The 22,696-nt window shown below is 40.4% G+C and overlaps 1 protein-coding gene across 1 annotated transcript; it reads left to right on the top strand.

The window, feature by feature from the left end:
• Window positions 1–4,312: 4,312 nt before the first annotated feature.
• Window positions 4,313–20,416, top strand: LOC131366358 (EMILIN-3). The gene is made up of 5 exons (XM_058410769.1): window positions 4,313–4,899; window positions 15,676–15,798; window positions 16,514–16,803; window positions 16,891–17,411; window positions 18,415–20,416. The coding sequence occupies exons 1-5, from the start codon at window positions 4,664–4,666 to the stop codon at window positions 19,696–19,698; spliced, it is 2,454 nt and encodes an 817-aa protein (XP_058266752.1). The 5' UTR covers window positions 4,313–4,663; the 3' UTR covers window positions 19,699–20,416.
• Window positions 20,417–22,696: the final 2,280 nt, after the last annotated feature.

Below are 22,696 nucleotides of genomic sequence, written 5' to 3'. Positions count from 1 at the left end.
CAGTGTAACCGTGTAACAGACACTGTGTAACATACTCTACAGTGTAACAGACACAGTGTAACATACTCTACAGTGTAACAGTGTAACAGACACAGTGTAACATACTCTACAGTGTAACAGTGTAACAGACACAGTGTAACACTCTACAGTGTAACAGTGTAACAGACACAGTGTAACATACTCTACAGTGTAACAGTATAACAGACACAGTGTAACATACTCTACAGTGTAACAGTGTAACAGACACAGTGTAACATACTCTACAGTGTAACAGTGTAACAGACACAGTGTAACATACTCTACAGTGTAACAGACACAGTGTAACATACTCTACAGTGTAACAGTGTAACAGACACAGTGTAACACTCTACAGTGTAACCGTGTAACAGACACTGTGTAACATACTCTACAGTGTAACAGTGTAACAGACACAGTGTAACATACTCTACAGTGTAACAGTGTAACAGACACAGTGTAACATACTCTACAGTGTAACAGTGTAACAGACACAGTGTAACATACTCTACAGTGTAACAGTGTAACAGACAGTGTAACACTCTACAGTGTAACAGACACAGTGTAACACACTCTACAGTGTAACAGTGTAACAGACACTGTGTAACATACTCTACAGTGTAACAGACACAGTGTAACACTCTACAGTGTAACAGTGTAACAGACACAGTGTAACACTCTACAGTGTAACTGTGTAACAGACACTGTGTAACATACTCTACAGTGTAACAGTGTAACAGACACAGTGTAACATACTCTACAGTGTAACAGTGTAACAGACACAGTGTAACATACTCTACAGTGTAACAGTGTAACAGACAGTGTAACACTCTACAGTGTAACAGACACAGTGTAACACACTCTACAGTGTAACAGTGTAACAGACACTGTGTAACATACTCTACAGTGTAACAGTGTAACAGACAGTGTAACACTCTACAGTGTAACAGACACAGTGTAACACTCTACAGTGTAACAGTGTAACAGACACTGTGTAACATACTCTACAGTGTAACAGTGTAACAGACACAGTGTAACACTCTACAGTGTAACAGTGTAACAGACACTGTGTAACATACTCTACAGTTTAACAGACACAGTGTAACATACTCTACAGTGTAACAGTGTAACAGACACAGTGTAACACACTCTACAGTGTAACAGTGTAACACACTCTACAGTGTAACAGACACAGTGTAACACACTCTACAGTGTAACATAATAAATGATGTAAGAAGGCAACCAGAGTAACGGGATAAAATCTGATTACAAACAATTTAATCACAATGTTTCTTCATCTACTCCAGAAACACACTCCATGAAACGTAAACATTTGCTACTGTTGAATGTCTTCATGTATTAAAATAAATCTGTTTTAAGTGATGAAATTCATTTAGTCATGTTTTTAAATGAAAGCTTTTATTTTTTAACCAAAATGATCCGAGTGTCTGAGACAGTTCTGTTAGCTATGGTAGAATCCATGCTAGTAGTGAAAGCAGTAGTTTATCAAATTCAGTGGATGTTATCAGGAGGTAGTGTCAGTGCTAGTGTTAGACTGAGGTTCTCTAAGCTTCTCCAAGGGTCTCTGAGGTTCCCTGAGGGTCTCTGAGGTTCTCTGAGGGTCTCTGGGGTTCTCTGAGCATCCTCGAGGGTCTCTGAGGTTCCCTGAGGGTCTCTGAGCTTCTCTGAGGGTCTATAATGTTCTCTGCGGGCCTCTGAGCTTCTCCAGGGGTCTCTGAGCTTCACCGAGGTTCTCTGAGGGTCCCTGGGGTTCTCTGAGTCTCTCTGAGGATCTCAGAGGATCTCTGAACTTCTCTGAAGGTCTCTAAGGTTTTCTGAGCTTCTCTGGGGGTCTCTGCAGCCTCTCAAACAAACTTTGCAATAAATTGGGCTTCTTTGTTTGTAGCATTGACTCGTGAATTCAGAGTAAACACCGGCATGTAAACAACGAGAAGCTCTCACGGAGGTAACACACACTCGGCTTTGTTTCTTCATCAAACACACACCGGATTTTAGCTACTGCTCTGTCTCCGTCTGGGCTTTCATTTATACACACTCACATTTTCCCATTTTTAAATCTTCACATCTTTACACACAATGTTTTCGTGAATAAAATCCTAATGAATCTGATGAAGAGAAAAAAATCCTATAAAAAATTCCACATCAATCTCGTCACATTGTTAAAGTCCATTCATTAATATTAAATTCTACTAATCACCAAATTGTACAAAATAAAAATGGATGAAACAAAAAGAAATATACAAAATATTACAAAAAGTGCTAATTTGTTACAAATATACTTACAACAATGAAACATAAATGTTTTAATATTTTTTTTTAATAAATTTACATTTAGAAATTAGATATATTATAATGTTTAATAATAAAATGAATTAAATCCAAATAAATATATAACAAAGAACTGCTTACTAAGTATAGAAATATATGAACAAGTGGAATTGTATACATTTCATATATTTTATATATAATTATATGTTTAAAAATGTCCAAATATACAAGGAAATAAAGAAGTGAATTAAATAAAATTTAAATTAAATTCAATTACATCACATTAAATTAAATTAAATTAAAATAAAGTAAAATAAATACATAAAATAAACAAACAAAAAAAAACAAATAAATAAATAAAAATGTAAGAAACTACAAATTGTCTAAAAGATATATGCAGAGCGTATAAATGCAGTGAAAATTTATTTATAAAATAAAAAATATATATGGACATCAGGAAGTTGATGAGTGTAATTATTCTGTTTATTTTATTAAATCTACAGCCTGCTGTTAATCTCTTCTCTTTTAACTGCCCCCGGGACACTTTCACATTTATAAATGTACATTTCTAGTGCAGATTTTTTCCTCTTTACTCTGAGTGATGAAGGTCGATGTGTAAAAGCGGCTCTAGAGGAAAATCTGGCTTTTAATGGCTTCTCATTTGGCTTTGGAGGCTCAGTGTGGAATGCGGCAGTGGAGAAATCCGAAAGCGAAACGTGTTCCAGCACCTGAGTGAGATTTATAGATGCGGGATTATGAAAAGAGAGAGAGAGAGCTGGAGGGTAGAAGTGTGGAAAAAGGAGGGAAGGAGGAGGAGGGGAAAGGAAGAAAAGAGGAAATCCTGGGCCTGATTGCTGAGACTTTGAGGTATGAAGATGTGGAATATGGAAATGTATGAATGAATTATCGAGTGTGTTTAAACCTGTCATTTTAAACCATTAAATAATAAATGACAAAAAAAATCTTTATTAAAAATGACAAACAGCTAGCAGGCTAGTGAACTGCTAATCATTTGTTTTCTTTTCTTATCTAAAATTAGCAGTCAGATTCTGTCCTCTTTAAATAACTGCTATAAATAATAGCACAGCTTCATAGCACGCGTTTATACTGATATATACCAATGCATTATCGTTTCCATAGTAACGACTCGTTCAGTGGGATTTACACAGCAGGTGCTACGCTAATAATAAACGGATTAAACTCATGTGTAATCGTCGATACGGTCAAACTGAAGAAGAAATTGCTTCTTGGTATCTGATTGGTTCATTTTGGACGCCCCGTAATGTTACCATGACAACTGCATTCATTAACCGATATTAACATTCACTGGCTAGCTAGCTTAGAAAACTGCAGAAAAGTAATTTCTCTAATCTCGAACATGGTCAGAATGTGTTGATGAAAGTTTTGGTAAGAATTAATGCACTAATTCTAATCTGTTGTAGTTTCTATAGCATTTGTTTATGGAATGCTCGTGGAAGGAGTCTCCAGTGTTAAAGGTTTCTCATTATTACTCATTAATCATTATTACATCATTCCGTCAAACATCACAGGTTTAAAGGTGTTCCCTCACAGCTCCCCCTGCTGGTGAATCTTTACATGGTCGATTTTTTATAGATATTTTTATATACATTTATCTTTTTACTGTGAAAAATTGGAATGGAAAATAACTTTTTAAAAATACTGAGAATTCAGGTTTCAGATGTGAAAAATGAAAAGTTTCTTTTTGTTTTTTTGTGGGGTTTTTCTTTTTGTTTTTGAATAGAATGAGTGATGCGTGAATGACACGGGGCGAGCTTTTCAACAACTTCCAACTGTTTAGCTGTTTCTCATCACTGATCTTTAACTGCTCAAATAAAGAGTGGGGTCTGAGAGAGAGAGAGAGAGAGAGAGAGAGACATCCCTCCTCTCTCGTGTTGGCTTACACTGAGGGAGGGTTATGCAAATCCAGCAGCCGGCCCCTATTGGGGGAGTAACAGGCAAACTGCTGCACCTAGTCCAAACTCACACACTCTTACACACACACTCTCTTACACACACACACTCTTACACACACTCTCTTACACACAGCTGACCGAGACATAAAGAGAGAGAGAGCGAGTGCTGAACCGTCACAACACTTCCATCCCGTCTCCTGTACATACCTGCTGTTCCTTTCCTCCTTCTCTTCTTTCGTGCTCTGTCGTTCCTCAGCAGATCTCTCCTTTTCATGTGAACTCTTTCCTTAAAGGACGCTCAGAGGTTCTCAGATGCTGGAAGGATGGTTCTAGATCAGCAGACGTCTGGCTGGGAGTTGCACTCCTCCTGTGTCTGAAGGGGTGAATGCTTCCCTGGAGGATTTAATCAGTACAATAAACTCTTCATGACTACAGCACAGCTGATTTTCACACCACAGAACCACAGAACCCTCCATCCTTCACTCGTCCTGGTCAGAAATATGAAGTGTGCACTCTGCTGCCTTGCTCTGCTGCCTCTTTTACTGGGACTCAGTTCGGTGGATGCCAAGGGAACATTCTATGGAAACCCCTACAGATTTAATCTGTACAAGGCCGGAGCCGGTCCACATTTTAACCCAGGAAAACCCATGACTCGCCACAAGTGAGTACCCCAAAGTTCTAGAAGGTTCTAAAGAAATAACTCAGTGAGAAAAAGTTTTTTTTTAAATATTGTGTTAAAATCTAGAGCTCAAATGGTTCCTCAAGGGTTCTTTTGCTAGTTTTTAAAGGGTTCTGCTCAAAACCGTCTCTGACAGCAAAGCACTCTAATATATGTAGCACTGCACATAGAACCTGTAAGAGTTCCCCAAAGGTGAAACTACAGAAAAGTGTAAAAGTGTTTTTTTTCCCAAGAGAATGGAAGAGATAACCATCTAAATAACCTTCGAGGAACCATTTTTCTTAGAATGCAGAACACTTTACAGTCCCATCATCCATTCCAAGAAGCTTTGAGGAACCATTTTTGTAGAAATGTTAATCATCAAAAAAAAATTAAGGAGCCCTTTTCTCCTAAGCTAAGAGTTCCTAAGCTTTCTCCATGGAAACCATTTTTCTCAAATAGTGTAGCGCTAGTAACCATCCAAAGAACCCTTAAAAACCATTAAGAACTCCACTTAAGAAGTGGATAGAACACAAACAATTTTCTCGTATGAATAAAAAAAGTGTAAAGAACCTTTTCTTTCTAGTAGTGTGGATTAGTGAACCATCCAAAAACCTACGTAGAACCAAATATTTCACAGAAATTTAGGAACCATTTTCATGTAAAATGTTTTTTTCCCAGGAGTGTAGAACCTGCATGCTACTAACCTTTAGATTACGGAGTTAAACCTAGCAAAGAAACGAGTAGAACTCTTTCTCTAGAACAGTTAATGCTCCTGAGTGTATGACCTTGAGTAACCCCTGTAGATGATTAATCCATCAAAAGAACCTTTACTTCCAACAATTTCTGAGTGGAGGAGATTTAACCAGTGAGGAACCCATGTTATCCTGGTGTGTTTATTCTAAAACGTGTGATGCTCATAAACTCTGATTTCAACACAATGCAAGAGCTTTGTAGCCATTTTTCCTTTTTTGATTGGTGGCTTCTCTCTTGCTGTTCTTATTACACCTGCTGGTTCTGAGAAAGTTCCACATCTCACAGAGGACATGAGTTCCTCACTCCTTATTTATTTCAGAGAGTTTCCTCAGGATTATGATGTCTGTGTAGTTCCACTGTTTATGTGATATGTTTGAGGAGCTCCATTATTCTAGACAGTTCTCCAGTTCTGCTGTCAGGTTCTCACATCACAACAGGCTCCACATGCCTCCCTGTGGACACGTCCATCTGCATGCTACAAATTAGGAATGACCTTCTCTGTATCTCACTCATTTTCTTCATGTCAGACAATTGATCATAAAAAAATATCTCTACCATCTTCCTCTAATAATGAAGAACACACAAAACTACAGATCCTTAAAAAGCCCTTTTCTTTGTATATAAAAGAGTTAGGAACCCCAGAGAACTCTCATGGTCCAAAAGAGAAACATCCAATGAACCCTTGAGAAGGCTTTTGTTATTTAAAAGTGTAGGACAGAACCACATGTTCAACCATAAAGGTGGAGAACAACTGATGAATTTTATTTTATTTTATTCAGCTTTACAGTGTTAATTCATCACAAATTCTAGAAGAAAAGCTAACCTTAGAAGCATCATGCAAGAAAGAACCCATAAGGAACCCGTGTGTAAGAGTTCAGAACAGAAATAGAGACGTTTTCCTCTCGGTGTATAAATCAGGTGTAAACCTTGCTCTGTTCCTCTTCCTGCTTTAGTGTAGTTTCTTTTAGTAGCACTCCCTCACAGCATTCTTGCCAAAGCTTCATCATCTCGGGTTCTGTTGATATTGGGGACTAGCGGTTTATCAGTTATAAGCGGCGTGCTGCCTGCCAGCCCTTCTTACTGTAAGTCTTCATCCCACACGTCTCTGATGTCAAAGTAAATCTGCCTGATCGGCCGCCTTGCTCTCTCTTGGCCATGGACAAAGCCAAGCTGTGTAGATGAGTAAGCTGGAGCTTTCAGAATAGACTTTAGATCCCAATTAGGGCTTAAATGAAATGACACTAGCTCGATCTGAATTTAGATTTTAACCTGAAATGGGCGTGGTCTAACCAGGAAGGGTTTTTGTTTGTACCTATACTATTTTCCATTGAGTAATCTCTTTATCCTGGATAGGGTCACAGTGGATCCAGAGTCTCAGAATCTCAGGAACACTCAGTCTGAGGCAGACACCCAGCTGGGACATTTGCCTCAGACTGAGAGTTCCTGAGAAGGCTTTCAATTTATGTTCTTGAGAATCCAGAAGAACCCAGGAGGATAGCTACATGGAGAACATGCCCAGGAACATGCACAGGAGCTGTGAGGAGCTTCACACTAGCCCTAACAATAGCCTTAAAAAAACTTATCTATCCCATCTTCCACAAATAATAAAGAACACACAAAACCACAGAGCTTTAAAAAGCCTTTTTCTTAGAATATAAGGAGATCATGCAACTTTCAGCAATCACAGTCCTGATACCCACCAGTGATCTGCCCCAGATACCTCAAACGGTTCTTCTTCTGTTCTCCGATTGTGACCGTAAACAGCGCTTCTTCTGTTCACATCTCTATCTGTATTTGTTTACCTGTTTATTCTGATGAATGGCTTCATGTTGGGCTACACCCCAAATCCTGCTAGTTTGCTGTGTTTATTCTAAACGTCTGGATGAGATGATGAAGCGTCGCAGTTTCTTGAATGTTCTCTTTGAGCAACACATCTGGAAACGAAATGAACTAATGATGAACATATAAAGATCGTACAGCAGCTACAGCCTCGAGCAGATCTCCAGCTGTTAGTAAAGTCTGGACAGTGTTGATGGTTACGTACGCTCATCTTCCATGATGTATATTGAACATACATTCATAAGAGAACGTGGAACCTGGGGGTCCATATTACATGCTTCAGTTTGTTCCTCTGAGGAAACCCAGCTGTGTAGCTTCAACATACAAACAATAAAGGGTTCCCTATAGGATGGATACCAACCTAAACCACTCACAGAACATCATTTAGCAATAGCATAGAACACTTCATCAGCCAAAAAACCCTTAAGACCTAGACAACCATTGAGGAACCAATGTTTTGTGAGTGTAGAAAGCTGTATAAAACAATTAACTATTTAAAGAACCCTCGAGAAACCTTCCACAACATCTAGAGTATTCTGAGGAAGAGTGTAGAGGATTTTATTCATTCATCTTAACTGTAACCAGCTTTATCAGGTCAGGGTCCAGATAGAACCACATGAGAGAGTTCCAGGTTGAACCTTTTCAGAAAGCCAAGAACCCAATCATGCCAAAGAACCCTTTCAGAAAAGTTTTTGAGCTAGATAGAAACTTTTATGAACTGGATAGACGGGAGTCAAGTGAATAGAACCTATTTAGGAAGCTTAAACAAATACAGAGAACCATGAGAAGTTCTGGTAATGTGGAGGAACACATCTAAGAATAAGATCTATATGGAAAAAAAATAATAATAATGAAAAAAGGAAAAATTGGCATAATTAATTATAATAAAAATATGCAAATGTTTCTTGTGATCGTAACTCGTTTGGTTTGATATGAAGAACTTTGTTCAGAACATTCTTCAGACATCAGCACAAGAGACATAAAAGTCAAAATATTACAGATTACAGGCATTCATTCCAGAGCCAGTGTTCATCAGCCAGCTCCCAGAGGAAGACCAGTTACACTCCAGCACATAGCATTAGCGCTAATGAGCCTCTGGTGGCTGTGACAGCTGTGAGAACCACAAGCTAAGTGTTGTAGCCTGAGAATCGCCTCCAGCCCGGTCTAGACTTCAGCTCTGCTTGATTGACGTGAAAAAACAGCTATTACTGTGTTAATCGTGATGTGAAATTGTGCAGATAGTCTCAGCAGACTCATCAGAGCATCTATCATCTCTGCTAATTAGCACTACAAGCCTGAAAGGGGGCATGAGGGGAAAAATGAAGGGTTTTTTTCTCACTAAAGTCGATTAAGAGGCACAAAGGGTTAGTGTGTGTGTGAGGAGAGAGGATGTTGGGTGAGTTAAACCTCTTAACCAGGTTTTAGACGTTTCCTGTGCGCTGGTCTGCTGGACCTGGTGATTAGCATGTGGCTACGCTCAGTCACACCACCACCTTCTATTCCAAACCACTGAGGAAAGTTACCGTAAACTTTCAGGTGTTTCGTGGATTTATTTTCAGGAGTTTTATTTATGAAGTCCTCAGTATTTCCCAGCGTTCTTTATTTCCATCACAGAACATTCATTCAGCTGTGTATTTATGCTAGTAATGAAGCGCTAGCATTGACATCCAGTAAATATTATCCTGCCGTATATGCAACTTTTCTTAGACATTACAAAGAAAGTTTACTGTTTAAATCCAAGCCCAGTGAACAAAAAATGGAGTTTCCTCCTGTTTTTATCGTGTCCATGTTGATGATTGAACGTCTTTGTCATGTTCCACTCCACAATGGTGGTTAAAATGAAGCTCCTATGAAAGTAGACACTCAGGACTTGTAGTGTTTCAGAAGGATCTCTGGTTTTAGCCTACTAGCAGTTCCAAAAAAACAAAAATGTTTTTTTTTTTCAGCAAAAATGTTTGTATCTTCAAAGTAAATGTTGATCTCAAACCCATTTCTGCTCTCTGAGATGTTCTCCAAGGGCTTGTCCATCTAAAAAGCAGCTCAGATTTCATCTTCAACCAGTACAATTCTGTGTAAGGTTCTCCAACAGAGGGAAAAACACACGTCTAAAACACACTGAAACAGACAGACTCGTTTTGGACTCACGACTGGTCAGAACATCATTCCATCAGTTGATTAGTGTACAGCTAAAGAGGGTTAAACCCGAGCTCAATCTTTTTAAATACCTTTTAAATAAAAGTGGTGTTTAAGTGGACTGTTTTTTGGCCACGCCCAGAAGAACTCGGCTACAAACACACACTAGCTTTCTGTCACCATGTCCTGTGTGTAATGGACCTGAAATAATCTCGCTCTCCATCTCAAGCTCTATATTTATACTTCCACTGATTGTCCTGTCTATTTCTGATCTAATGACCGGATCATGATCTGATGAAAGAACAGTCGCGTTTGTGTTTGACAGGCGGAAAATAGAAAAGAAAGATATCTTTGGAAACAATAAGGTCTCTCTGTTACTCTGTGAGTCCAATTAGAAGCTTCTAGCGTTTCTAGCGTCCATCCCGTGCTGACCGGGTCGGCATTCAGAAATCCTCCAGCATTAAGACCCAGACACTATTAAAAACAAAATCCTGCTTTAGATAAGCAACTAAAATTGGCTGCGATTTAACTTAGCGTGGCCTTCGTCACATCACGATCGAGACGTAAACATTGGCACTGGACATGGTTTGATTAAACACAGCGTGGAGAAGAAGAAGAAGGAGAAGAAAAAGGAAGGAAAGTCACATCCTGGCTGAAAAACTGAAAGGAATTCTTCTTCTCTCCCGGGATGTTCGGCAGGGTATTGGTGACTGAAAACTGATCCTGAAAATATTTACAGTGGGAAAAAGTGAAGCCAGCGAAAGGTTAGATGTTGGTGAGTGGATTGTGAGGACGAGGTGAGGTTTCTACATCATTCTGACGAGGTTTAAGATCTCAAACTTCACCTCATTACACACAGGAACCGTGCTCTCCTCAACTCAATCCACCTGTGCACTTTTTACAGCTGTGAAGCATCACCACACACACACACACTCACACACCACACACACACACACACTCCATTTTCTCTGATAACCTCAGCTTCAGCTTTTCCTGCTGTGTGGTCTACTGGGTCTACAAAAACAAAGCCATGGAGCAAATGTCTTTTTATCACGCCGTCTCCCATGGCCCATGACTTCAGAATAGAATAGAATTTTTTTTTCTTAGGTGTCCTCCCAATTCACCAACATCCAGCCAATCAGGATACAGCAGGGGTGGGATTTTCCTGTTAGATATTGTGCAAAAAAAGAAAAACACTACACAAAAAATGTAAATCCTAGCAGCTGAAAATATAATGAATATGGTTATTATCATCTGTTTTTTTTCTTTTAGACAAATAAATGATTTTTAAACTAATTTTAATGAAAATACATTGGAAGATTGTTGGAGGAAAATCATTCCAAATCATTAAAATTAAATATTTAATATTTTATATATATACACTATATTGCCAAAAGTATTCACTCACCCATCCAAATAATCAGAATCAGGTGTTCCAATCACTTCCATGGCCACAGGTGTATAAAATCAAGCACCTAGGCATGCAGACTGTTTTTACAAACATTTGTGAAAGAATGGGTCGCTCTCAGGAGCTCAGTGAATTCCAGCGTGGAACTGTGATAGGATGCCACCTGTGCAACAAATCCAGTCGTGAAATTTCCTCGCTCCTAAATATTCCACAGTCAACTGTCAGCTGTATTATAAGAACGTGGAAGTGTTTGGGAACGACAGCAACTCAGCCACGAAGTGGTAGGCCACGTAAACTGACGGAGCGGGGTCAGCGGATGCTGAGGCGCATAGTGCGAAGAGGTCGCCAACTTTCTGCAGAGTCAATCGCTACAGACCTCCAAACTCCATGTGGCCTTCAGATTAGCTCAAGAACAGTGCGCAGAGAGCTTCATGGAATGGGTTTCCATGGCCGAGCAGCTGCATCCAAGCCGTACATCACCAAGTGCAATGCAAAGCATCGGATGCAGTGGTGTAAAGCACGCCGCCACTGGACTCTAGAGCAGTGGAGACGCGTTCTCTGGAGTGACGAATCGCGCTTCTCCATCTGGCAATCTGATGGACGAGTCTGGGTTTGGCGGTTGCCAGGAGAACGGTACTTGTCTGACTGCATTGTGCCAAGTGTAAAGTTTGGTGGAGGGGGGATTATGGTGTGGGGTTGTTTTTCAGGAGCTGGGCTTGGCCCCTTAGTTCCAGTGAAAGGAACTCTGAATGCTTCAGCATACCAAGACATTTTGGACAATTCCATGCTCCCAACTTTGTGGGAACAGTTTGGAGCTGGCCCCTTCCTCTTCCAACATGACTGTGCACCAGTGACCAAAGCAAGGTCCATAAAGACATGGATGACAGAGTCTGGTGTGGATGAACTTGACTGGCCTGCACAGAGTCCTGACCTCAACCCGATAGAACACCTTTGGGATGAATTAGAGCGGAGACTGAGAGCCAGGTCTTCTCGTCCAACATCAGTGTGTGACCTCACAAATGCGCTTCTGGAAGAATGGTCAAAAATTCCCATAAACACACTCCTAAACCTTGTGGACAGCCTTCCCAGAAGAGTTGAAGCTGTTATAGCTGCAAAGGGTGGACCGACGTCATATTGAACCCTATGGATTAGGAATGGGATGTCACTTAAGTTCATATGCGAGTCAAGGCAGGTGAGCGAATACTTTTGGCAATATAGTATATTTCTTGTGCCAAGATTTGGAATTAAGACTTAAAATTTTTTTTGGTAATTTCTTCTGTAAGTTTTGCTGCTGATATGAAAAAATGAAAAAGAAAAAAAAACTATTAAAAATCTACACTGATCTGAATAAAGATAAATAAAATGAAATAATTATAAAATAATAAAATGTAATAAAATAATAAAAAAGTAGGATACATCAACAATGAATCAATAATAGCAGTAAATAAAATAATTAAATAAATAGTAATTTAAAAAACAATCTGTATAAATGTGTACATATAAACACATCTATATATTAATATAAATATTGGTTGCTTTCTTTAACATAATTTGTTATTATTCTTAAACTTAAATACAGAACAAGCTTTTGATTTTTTTAATTAAAATACTGATGAATTAAAATGTTTTAAAAATGCTACATTCTCGGACATTAAATGAGGTCAAAAGAAAAAATCACATAACAACAGGTGTAAGGTGATTATCATTAGATCAGCCACTAATGCTAACATCTAATCCGTCTGCTGTACATTCGGCTCTATCAGGGTCGGTCGTTTATATAAAGGAATTCGGAATGCATGAAAACACAAGCAGAACTTTTTTATAATATTCGCTTTTTAGAAATGAAAGTAAGAAAAGTGACGTAAGGAGTGACTTCAGTGTTTGTTTTAAACGTAAGCTAACTTACAGCATGCACAAGAACCTGGGTTTCTGGGCAGCTCTGAGCAAACTGGGGAAATGTTCACATTCACCTGCCTGGACTGAGCACCACTGAAACGTCCAGCACCACTGAAATGTCCTGATAAAACACATCAACTCTGTGTGTGTGTGTTTGTGTGTGTTGTGACAACAGTCTCCACCTGGAACTGGATCCTTCACACTCATCCATGTTCTCCAGATGTGCTTTATATTCATCACTCTCTCTCTCTCTCTCTCTCTCTCTCTCTCTCTCTCTCTCTCTCATTTTCTCTCTTTCACTCTCTCTCTCTCTCTCTCTCTCTCATTTTCTCTCTCTCTCTCTTTTTCTCTGTTTCAGTGGCTTGGCAGATTTCACACATCGTTCTGGAGACTGTTTATGTACTCACCAAACGATTGCTCTGTCTCAGCGCTCCTCATATCGTTCCGAGATCACAAACACTATTCCCGGTAATATCCGTGTCTGTAATATCCGAGTCTTTCCACAGTGCTCATCCTGTCAGGTCTGCAATAATCACTCCTGGTGTGCTGTGATGATGAAGTGAAATCACTCTCACTGTACTGATTATTTTCCTATAGCAACACGTCCCAGAAGTGATTATTCCACTTTAACCACAATAAAAGATTAATAAAGAGCGACTCCCTGTACTTCTTATCCGTTTATAGATACCCTTAATGCTAACGAAACTACTTCCTGTTCTCACTTACTGTATGTTATAGCAGCTATAAACTAACAGATGAGAAACTGTAACAGTGCTGAAACTGGAGACTCCTTCCATCAGTGTTAGATAAATACACATTTCTGCATGCTTTTCAAATCGATTGGTTAGTAAATAAGGTATTAGAAGGATTGTTCTAAATCGAATCCAAATTCGAGAACTCAGCGGTGCTTATGTAATAAATAAATATGATACAGACTATTGTGTTTGTTTTGAATCCCACTCCCACCCATGTGCTAAGCCTCTGAGATGATGTTCTGTGCCGGAGCTGCCTCATCGCTTCAGAATAAAAGCTGTTCTGTTGCAGTGTGGCGCACATCCACGAGCGCTTAGCAAACAACTACGTCCTGTCAGACGCCGACCCGGGAGCCAGAAGCAGAACAGCTGCTTTCAGATCCTCTTCCTTCTGGCAGGAACACACACTCACAGATTGTTTGTCCTTCCTGGGGGTGGTGGTGGGGGTGGTGGTAATGATGGTGTGCATTTCCATGTTGTAAATATAGTTTAAATGGATTTAAAATGATCTCATTGCACTTGTTGCTTCTCTACAGAGAACAGCTTGGTCAAAATCAGCCTTGTAGAAGAGCTGTGGAAGAAAAACCTGGAAGAAGATTCTGCTGTTTTCATTCCTCATCTGCAGTCTGGTGTCACCATCATGTCTGAGATATGGAGAAAAAAAATATATGTTCAATCATGATCATGATTGAAATTCAGGAACTGATCCATTCTTCATGGAACATTTGCCAGTTCTAGCATCTGTATTGTAATCCAGTGATTTCCTGTTACACTCTGAAAAGCAGGAAGTTCTTCCATTAGTAGATCCATCAGAGACACCACCACACGCTGCTGTGGGACACCAACCAATCCCAAACCATTACAAACACTTCCAAAATCAATCAGAGGTCACTGTTAGGAGTCATCAGGACATTTATCTTGTCTTCTCATTATTACTGACTTGCTGACCGCTACAAAACCACCACCAGGAACCAGAAGAAAGCCCTGACCAGTCAAATGATTCTAAAGGATTCTGTTAAGCGGCTTTTCACTTACGTTCATTGGTTCTAATCAGATCTAACAATATTCATCAGTATCGTAAATGATTTCTACACATTTTTAACTTCTACTTGTAGTTTCTTTTGGAAACCTCTGGAAACAAACATTTAAAATTAGACAAAATCGTATTGTAGCGTGTAACAGCCGTGATATTTCATTATTATACTGTGAAATATCTGAGCCGTTTCACCTCCGTTAATGTACTTAACCATATAATAACCCGGCCTCTACCCTAACCTCAGCTCTTTTATAATGCTTCTGGGTGATTGTTTAAGAGTGGATTGTGAACAGATTTGGCCAGTTGTGTGGGAAAAAACCCAGGCTGAAGCTGCAACAGACTCAAATCTGAATGACCTCCAACACAAATTTGGTTGGACCAAAACCCTGTGGTGGCGAGAGCTAACCGTTTCAGCTTTTACGCTACTGTTATAAAACTTGAGCTCTTTTTTTTTTTTAAAGAAATCTGCCCCAAAAGTCGACTTTGTCTCATTTTTCAGTCGTCTCCCATCTCCTCCTCCGGTTCTAGCTGGATGCAGGTCTTGTGAAGAACAGCTGTGGAGCTGTACAAATCCTCAAAAACTCCATGTGTTATTTCACCGCCATCCGAGCGCTGATTATTGCTTCCTAATCTCTGAGGCCAACTAACATTTAACAGTTGCTATAGCTGCGTCAACCTGATTAATCTCTTACTGGAAATGTGAGAAAGGGCGAGAAGTGTGCCAGGGCTGGATGGGATGAAGTGGTCGCTGAAATGGTCATTGTTTTGCCTGTGTGTGTGTGTGACAGATGTGTGGCTTGATGCCTCTTATTTAGCAACAACCATGACATGTAGTCCCTCAAGACATGTCCCCTTTTTCTTTCAATATTACATTTCAAAGGAAACCTGCAATGATTCCAGGAAAGCGATGCTGTAAATGGCCAAGAAATTAAAAAAATCCTGATTCTTCTCTCTTTCAGAAACCACTGTGCCTACATCGTTCAAAAGAACGTTACCTGTACCATGCAAGATGGAATGGCCACCTACGTCAAGGCAGACTACACCACCAAGTGCATCTGGGGTCAGAAGTGTCCCGTGGTGATGTAAGAACATCATGATAAAATGTTTGGTGTATTCACAGTACTGCACTTTGTACTGTAACAGTTTTCGGGGACTGTAATGTCACTCACTGGATGCTGTGTACTCCTGCCCTCTAGTGGTGGAATTTAAAAAACCAACAACAAAAGCCTCTCAAGTTGTAGTCTGTTGTGATTTGTATTCTAATCAATCCAAACAGGTTCGTTTGTTTCTAATTTGATAATCTTATTAGTTTACTCAATAATCTATGAATGACCTGAAGGACTTGTTTTATTGTGTTGCTAAAGTTTAGTCCACAATGGTGCAGTGGTTTCTTCAGAATAAATCTCAAAGAGGACTGCAGACTTGTTCCTACCTATAGCGTGTATCTTATATATGTTAACGTGAATGTAGTGTACCATTAATTTGAGGATTGTAAGGTACACTTAAGGACTGGACCTTAAGAAACATCTTTGTACCTTTAAATTAGCTTGCAGTGTTGTTATTCTGGAGGATGATGCTAACTCCAGTGCTAGGTATTATATAGAAACCCCACTGATTCTCTGCAGTTAAATGTAAAGGGTGATTGAATTATACGGTCTCCATTGGGTATGCAATATTACTGCACCACTCTTATGTGTCTGTGTGTATTTTCCATATCCAGTAGAGTTCAGTGCTCAGGGCAGTGTTGGTGAGAATGAGCCCTATCCTCAGATGATAATAGACTGTATATGCTTACAGGTATCGGACATACTTCAAACCTACCTACAAGGTTGGCTACAAGACTGTGACAGAACTGGAATGGCGCTGCTGCCCAGGCTACTCTGGAGAAAACTGCTTTGATGGCCCTACACCTGGTCCAGACTCCATCATGCCACCCTTCAAGGGATCTATTCAAGGACCCAGACCTGGGATGAAGGGTTTCCCATGGGGTTACAACAAGATACCAACCCCTGGATCAGGGCTGGAAAAGCCTCTTTTCCCTGGAGGTCATCATGATAATATACCAACTGGACATGTTCCTTCAGGAGGTAACTGTATAATGTTACAGTAAATAAGAAGAATCTGCTTTTAAACAATGGTACTCTTAAAGCTTAATCTTGACCTCTTGCTTTCAGGTCCAGGAACAGGAGTCTCTGGCGAACGTCTAGACCGTATAGAGGAGGATCTAAGAAGACTTTCACAGGGATTGGAGACGCTGAATGGCCTGATCTCTGGCATGGAGGAACGTCTCCGTGTGTCTGTCCGCGAGGACACTGCCAAGATGGTGAGCACCCTGCTAGGTGGGGCCCCACGTCAGCCAGACTCTACGGTGGGCTTTGGCGTCATTCCTGAGGGCTTGCCGGACACGACAGAGGGCAGCAAGAGCTTCCCGGTCCTTGGAGAGTTGGTGGGAAGGGTGACAGAGGTCAAGGATGAGCTAAGGGCCAAGAGTCACATCCTGGATGAGATCCATGGCATGGTAATGGGCCATGATGGGCAGCTGAAGAGGCTGCTGGAGGTGCCAACTGGGGGTATCCAGAACTTAGTGGAGAAGTTGCTGGATGAAAGGCTGGCTGGCATCAGGACACAGATCTTGGATGGATTTGAAAGAAGGCTGAGTGGCCTGGAAAACCACTGCAACGAAAAGATTGGACAGGTGAGTTGTAACGGTAGAGGTTGCCTTCAAAGATCTTTCATCCTGTCAGGAAACAAAACTGTAATATGATGGGAAAAGGTAGGTAAAATGAGCAACCATACTCTATCTACGATGCACAGTGGATGAAAGCTGTATTGCAAATCAGTAACACATGCACATTTTATATGTGAATGTAGTGTACCTTTAATTTGAGGAATGTAAGGTACATGACTGGACTGTTCCCATTCCATGTAACACAGGAGATACACACTACAGAGGTAGTAAGGTAAGGTACCCTTACCTTACCCTTGAAAGTACCACAAAAAAGGGCAGTTTAGTACCCTGTTTTTCTGAGTGCAAAAAATCCTGCAAATGTATCAGAGATCTGAAATGGACATGAGATCAGTGCAGTGTTGTTATTCTGGAGGATGATGCTAACTCTAGGTGCTAGGTATTATATAGAAACCCCACTGATTCTCTGCAGTTAAATGTAAAGGGTGATTGAATTATATGGTCTCCATTGGGTATGCAGTATTACTGCACCGCTCTTATGTATCTGTGTGTATTTTCCATATCCAATAGAGTTCAGTGCTCAGGGCAGTGTTGGTGAGAGGTATGGAGGTAGATTTACCCTTTAAAGTACCACAAAAAAGGGCAGTTTAGTACAGCAAGTGTTTTTAAAATCCTGCAAATGTGTCAGAATTCTGATATGGATGTGAGATCAGTGCAGTGTTGTTATTCTTTAGGATGATGCTAAATCCAGTGCTAGGTATTTTTTAGAAACTCCATTGTTCAGCCCATGTGTTTACTGAGCAAAGAGAAAGAAGACTAAGAAAAAAACAAAAATCCTTCTTCCTTTTCCAGTACCTTAACTTTTGGTTTAGTTTCTGGTTAGTTTTTTTAATTGAGTTTGAAATGTTGATAAGACCTGCCTCAGATAATATATTAAATTTTGAAAATAATGTTTTACAAATCTGTCGTCATATTTGCAGCCGAGTAACCCTTTGTTGCTTCCTGCCCTCAGGTTCAGAAGAATTGCCATAAGGAATACCTGAACGGTCAGGAACAGCTCCAGCAATCCTTGGATGGCCGTGAGACAGGCCTGAGGAAGGAGCTGGGTGATCTTCAGGCTCAGATCCAGGGTCTGACAGTGACTCCAGGCTGCTGTAGTCAGATTAATGATCTCTCCCAGAGAACCCTGCTGTTGGAAGAGTCCATTAAAGGCCTGACAGAGTCTCAGAGGCAACTCCAGACGACACTGAGTGAGCAGACAATCCACTTGGAGACGATGTTGGACACTCGCTTACTCGATATCGAAGGCCGTCTGAACACAACAGAGCAGGACAAGACAGAGTTAGATGACCTGGATGGAAGAATGGGATCCCTGGATGGATTTAAGACCCTTCTGGAGGACAAACTGAAAAGCTTGGAGGAACGTGTTTTTGTGGCTGTGGAGGAACTGAGTAACGCTACATCTCCGGCTCTACTGGAAGGCCAGGTGGTGCCGGCATTAGGGACGGAAATTGAGAATATCCGTAGACGTATGGAAGCTGGTTTGGATGGTGTCCAGAAGCAATTATTGGATCTTGAGCTTCTTTGCACTTCGGCTTGCTCTCCAGCATCCAGTCCTGATGCAGCTCTTATCCAAACAGAGATAGAAGACTGTAAAGAGATGGAGAAGAAGATAACAGAGCGTCTGGACACACACACGGATATGCTGGACCATCTAAATAGTACCTTGCAAGGACTTTTGGTTCAGATTGCTCAAGAGGACCAAGAGGGCTCGATACAGGGTGAGATCACCCTCCTCAAGATTAATGTCAACTCTGTAAACCGTACCCTGAAGGGTTTGAGAGATTCCGTACACCTTTTCACCAACGAGATGAGTCATGTTAACTCCACATGGCAGGAACGGCAGCACCGGCTGGCCACGCAAGTGCATGGCATTGCTGAGCTTGTGGGCCAGCAGGGGGCGCTGCTTGGGGCCGGAGAGCGCAGGCTAGTGCAGCTGAAGGGTGAGCTGCAGGGCTTGAGGCGGAGGCTTTCAGGGGAACTGCATGGCTGTCGGGGCACAGCGCAGGACGCTCAGCGTGAGGTCATGGTAGTTGAAAGCCGTGTAGCTCAGGTTGAAGGCCAGTGTAGCAGCCTGGGAGAGCTTGCTGATCAGTTGGAGAGGATTCGTGCAGAACTCGAGAGCCATTCAGACAGCTATCTGGCACAGGTCAATGGCACCCTGGCTAGCCACTCCCAGCAGCTTACACAGCTCAAAAATGGACTCCAGGAGTGCGTAAACAAGACGGTACAATAGCCACCTGGATACAGAGACACTTCAAGACCTGATTGTACAAACTGAGATGCTTCTCCTTCTGGTTTTATTAACAGGGCATTGTTTTCTTACTTTTTTGCTTCATCTTCTAGACTTTTCTCTTTGTTTTTGTCTTTCTATGTCATATTGTTTCTAACCAGTGTGTTAACTTATATAAAGAAAAAACTTGACTATGATGTTATATATATATTGTACAGTTTAGCCCTGCAGTTCCTCGTCCCTGAACCTCTGATTTGCAGTTTTCCCTGCTGTAGCACATGTAAGTCAACCGATCTGCTAATCACTAGTGCTTCATAAGCTGAAGATGAAAATAGTGTCTTGAATTTGGGGGTCTTTAAATTAGGGAAGATATCAGATTTATGGAATGATGTCTGATTTATAAGCTGCTCCACTCTCATCTCATCTCATCTCATGTTTCTTTCATATTACTGTGTGTCAAGGTTATGGTGCTAAACTTAAGTGTGAAATTATTTGTAGGTGAAATATAAGTCTACTTATTACTTTGAATTTTTTTTCTATGAGATTATAATTTTTCATGATTAAAAGTTAGTGTTGAGAACAAAATGAGAACTAGGTGTATTTGCAGCATGGCTTGGTTAATCACGTATACAAGATGGACTGTTTTTACAATATTAACCACTAGAGGGCAGCAAAAACGCTAATAAAGAGATACACTTTAGGACTCCTTGTTTACTTTTTCGTTTTCTCTTTTTTTGTCTATTATGGAAGCCCCTTTCCATCAGACAGAGAAGAAAAATATGCATAATTAATTTTCCTTTATTTATTTATTTATTTATTTACCAAGATTTTCAGATTTTCAGAAGTCAGTCTTAAGATATTCACTATATTGCCAAAAGTATTGGGACGCCCCTCCAGATCATTGAGTTCAGGTGTTGTTTTTCAGGGGTTGGGCTCCGCCCCTTAGTTCCAGTGAAAGGAACTCTTAATGCTTCAGCTTCATACCAAGACATTTTGGACAATTTCATGCTCTTTGTGGGAACAGTTTGGGGATGACCCCTTCCTGTTCCAACATGACTGCACACCAGTGACCAAAGCAAGGTCCATAAAGACATGGATGAGTGAGTTTGGTGTGGAGGAACTTGACTGGCTTAAAAAGGCAGTTGAAATGTTTTGGGATGTCTGTCTTTCCATGCACATGAATGTAATATGGAGTTGTCCCGCTCTTTGCAGCTATAACAGCTTCTTCTGGGAAGGCTTTCCACAAGGTTTAGGAGTGTGTTTATGGGATTTTTTGACCTTGGTATGAAACTGAAGCATTAAGAGTTCCTTTCACTGGAACCTAGGGGCCAAGCCCAACCCCTGAAGAAGAAAAAACAAAACACCTTAATTTAATGATTTGGAGGGGTGTCACAAAACTTTTGGCAATATAATGTAACTGAAAGGTCAGGATTTTGAGATGGCTGAATTCTGAATTTGGAGACAATATAATAAAAACTTATGAAACAGTGAAAACATAAGAATTTTGATTTATGTTAAAATTTTGAGATATCAAAGTTATGAGCCAGAATTTTTAGACAAATCATCTCACATGATAATTGAAATATGAGATAAGTCAGACTTTTGTCTGAAAATATGTTTGAATTTTTAGAAACAGGTCAGTTTTTGAGATAATAAGTAAGAATTCTATATCAGTGAAAAGTGAGTCAGAACTGAGATCTAGAATTTGAAGATTTATTCAGATGAGTAAATTAGACTTGAGTAAAGAATTCGGAGGTTGCAGGATTGTTAACCTTCTGGTTCAACAAAATGACTCACTGACCGATTTTTCCACAGCAGGTAAGTGTCTGTGCTAACTAGCACTAAGGAACTAAAAAAGGTACAAAGGATGGATATCCAGAAGCTAATGACCTGCTCTTTTACCCTCAAATGTCTTTAAATATGGTGGAGATATCATTTCAGGCAGGGTTGATGTTCTGCTCTGACCAGGTCTTACATTTCAGTCTGATGTCTTGATGTTCAGCTTCAGAATTCCGAGATGATCCTCCTACCACCAAGGTTATCAGCTTATCTTCTGTACAGATCACAGGTCATTATTCCCTCCTGCTGATCACCTGCACACTTCAGTTTGGTGTTTCTCAGTAGTGTGAGATGGTGATGTAGGACTTTCTTCATGTCACACTTTTGGAGCTGAAGCTTCTGGCTTCTTCATCAGTTCCTTTGCTGTTGTTCCTTCATCCCTTCATTTCGGCTTCTTTCCTGAAGGATGCAGCATCTTTGTGCTCCTAAGGTTCTTATATCTGTGTATGATTGTTAATAGAGATGCTAGTGGTGCTTGGATTTAGTTGTTTGGATTTTGCTCCTCAGGAGGAACCAGGCTTGATGAGATGATGCAAGTTTGTTTGAGTCTAAAACAAAACAAACAAAAACCCATAATTGTTTAGGATTGTTGTTCTTATATCATTTGTTGCATGCTCTCATGTGTGTGTGTGTGTGTGTGTGTGTGTGTGTCTGTGTGTGTGTGTGTGTGTATTTGCATGTTTTAAATATTTTATGTAAAGCATGTTTCAGCATGTCAGAGAGCTCGGAGTGGATGTGTGAAACTTCTTGCTCTCGGGCGCTCTTCACCACAGCTGAATGTCAGAGTTTAGGTTCTAAAGGTCATCGACTTCAGTGTGCTGTTTACATCAGCTCCACTCACTGAGGACAAGCAAGCAGAGAACACTGATAATCCTGAGAACACCTAGAACCCAGAGAACACTAACAATCTGGAGAACTCATAGAATCATAGAATCTGGAGTACACCGATAATCCCCCCATAAATCACACAAAAACTCCTGAGAACACCCGAACCCTAGGACCCAATCCTGAGAACACCTAGAACCCTAAAAAACACTGATAATCCTAAGAACTCATAGAACACAGAGAATATTGATAAATCTGACAACTCATAGAATCTGGAGAACATCAGTAATCCCCTAAAAAACTAGAACCCCCCCACACAAGACTCCTGAGTCCCAGA

Source organism: Hemibagrus wyckioides, linkage group LG15, assembly GCF_019097595.1.
Source record: "Hemibagrus wyckioides isolate EC202008001 linkage group LG15, SWU_Hwy_1.0, whole genome shotgun sequence".
In the NCBI taxonomy this organism is placed as follows: Eukaryota; Metazoa; Chordata; class Actinopteri; order Siluriformes; family Bagridae; genus Hemibagrus; species Hemibagrus wyckioides.
The sequence above is the reverse complement of the archived record's forward strand: the minus strand, read 5'-3'. Positions and strand labels throughout refer to the sequence as shown.

Coding starts and splice junctions, on each gene's coding strand:
- LOC131366358 (XM_058410769.1), top strand. CDS start 4,664: ATGACTACAGCACAGCTGATTTTCACACCACAGAACCACAGAACCCTC. Junction 15,799..16,513: donor CAGAAGTGTCCCGTGGTGAT/GTAAGAACATCA, acceptor ATATGCTTACAG/GTATCGGACATACTTCAAAC. Junction 16,804..16,890: donor TGGACATGTTCCTTCAGGAG/GTAACTGTATAA, acceptor TCTTGCTTTCAG/GTCCAGGAACAGGAGTCTCT.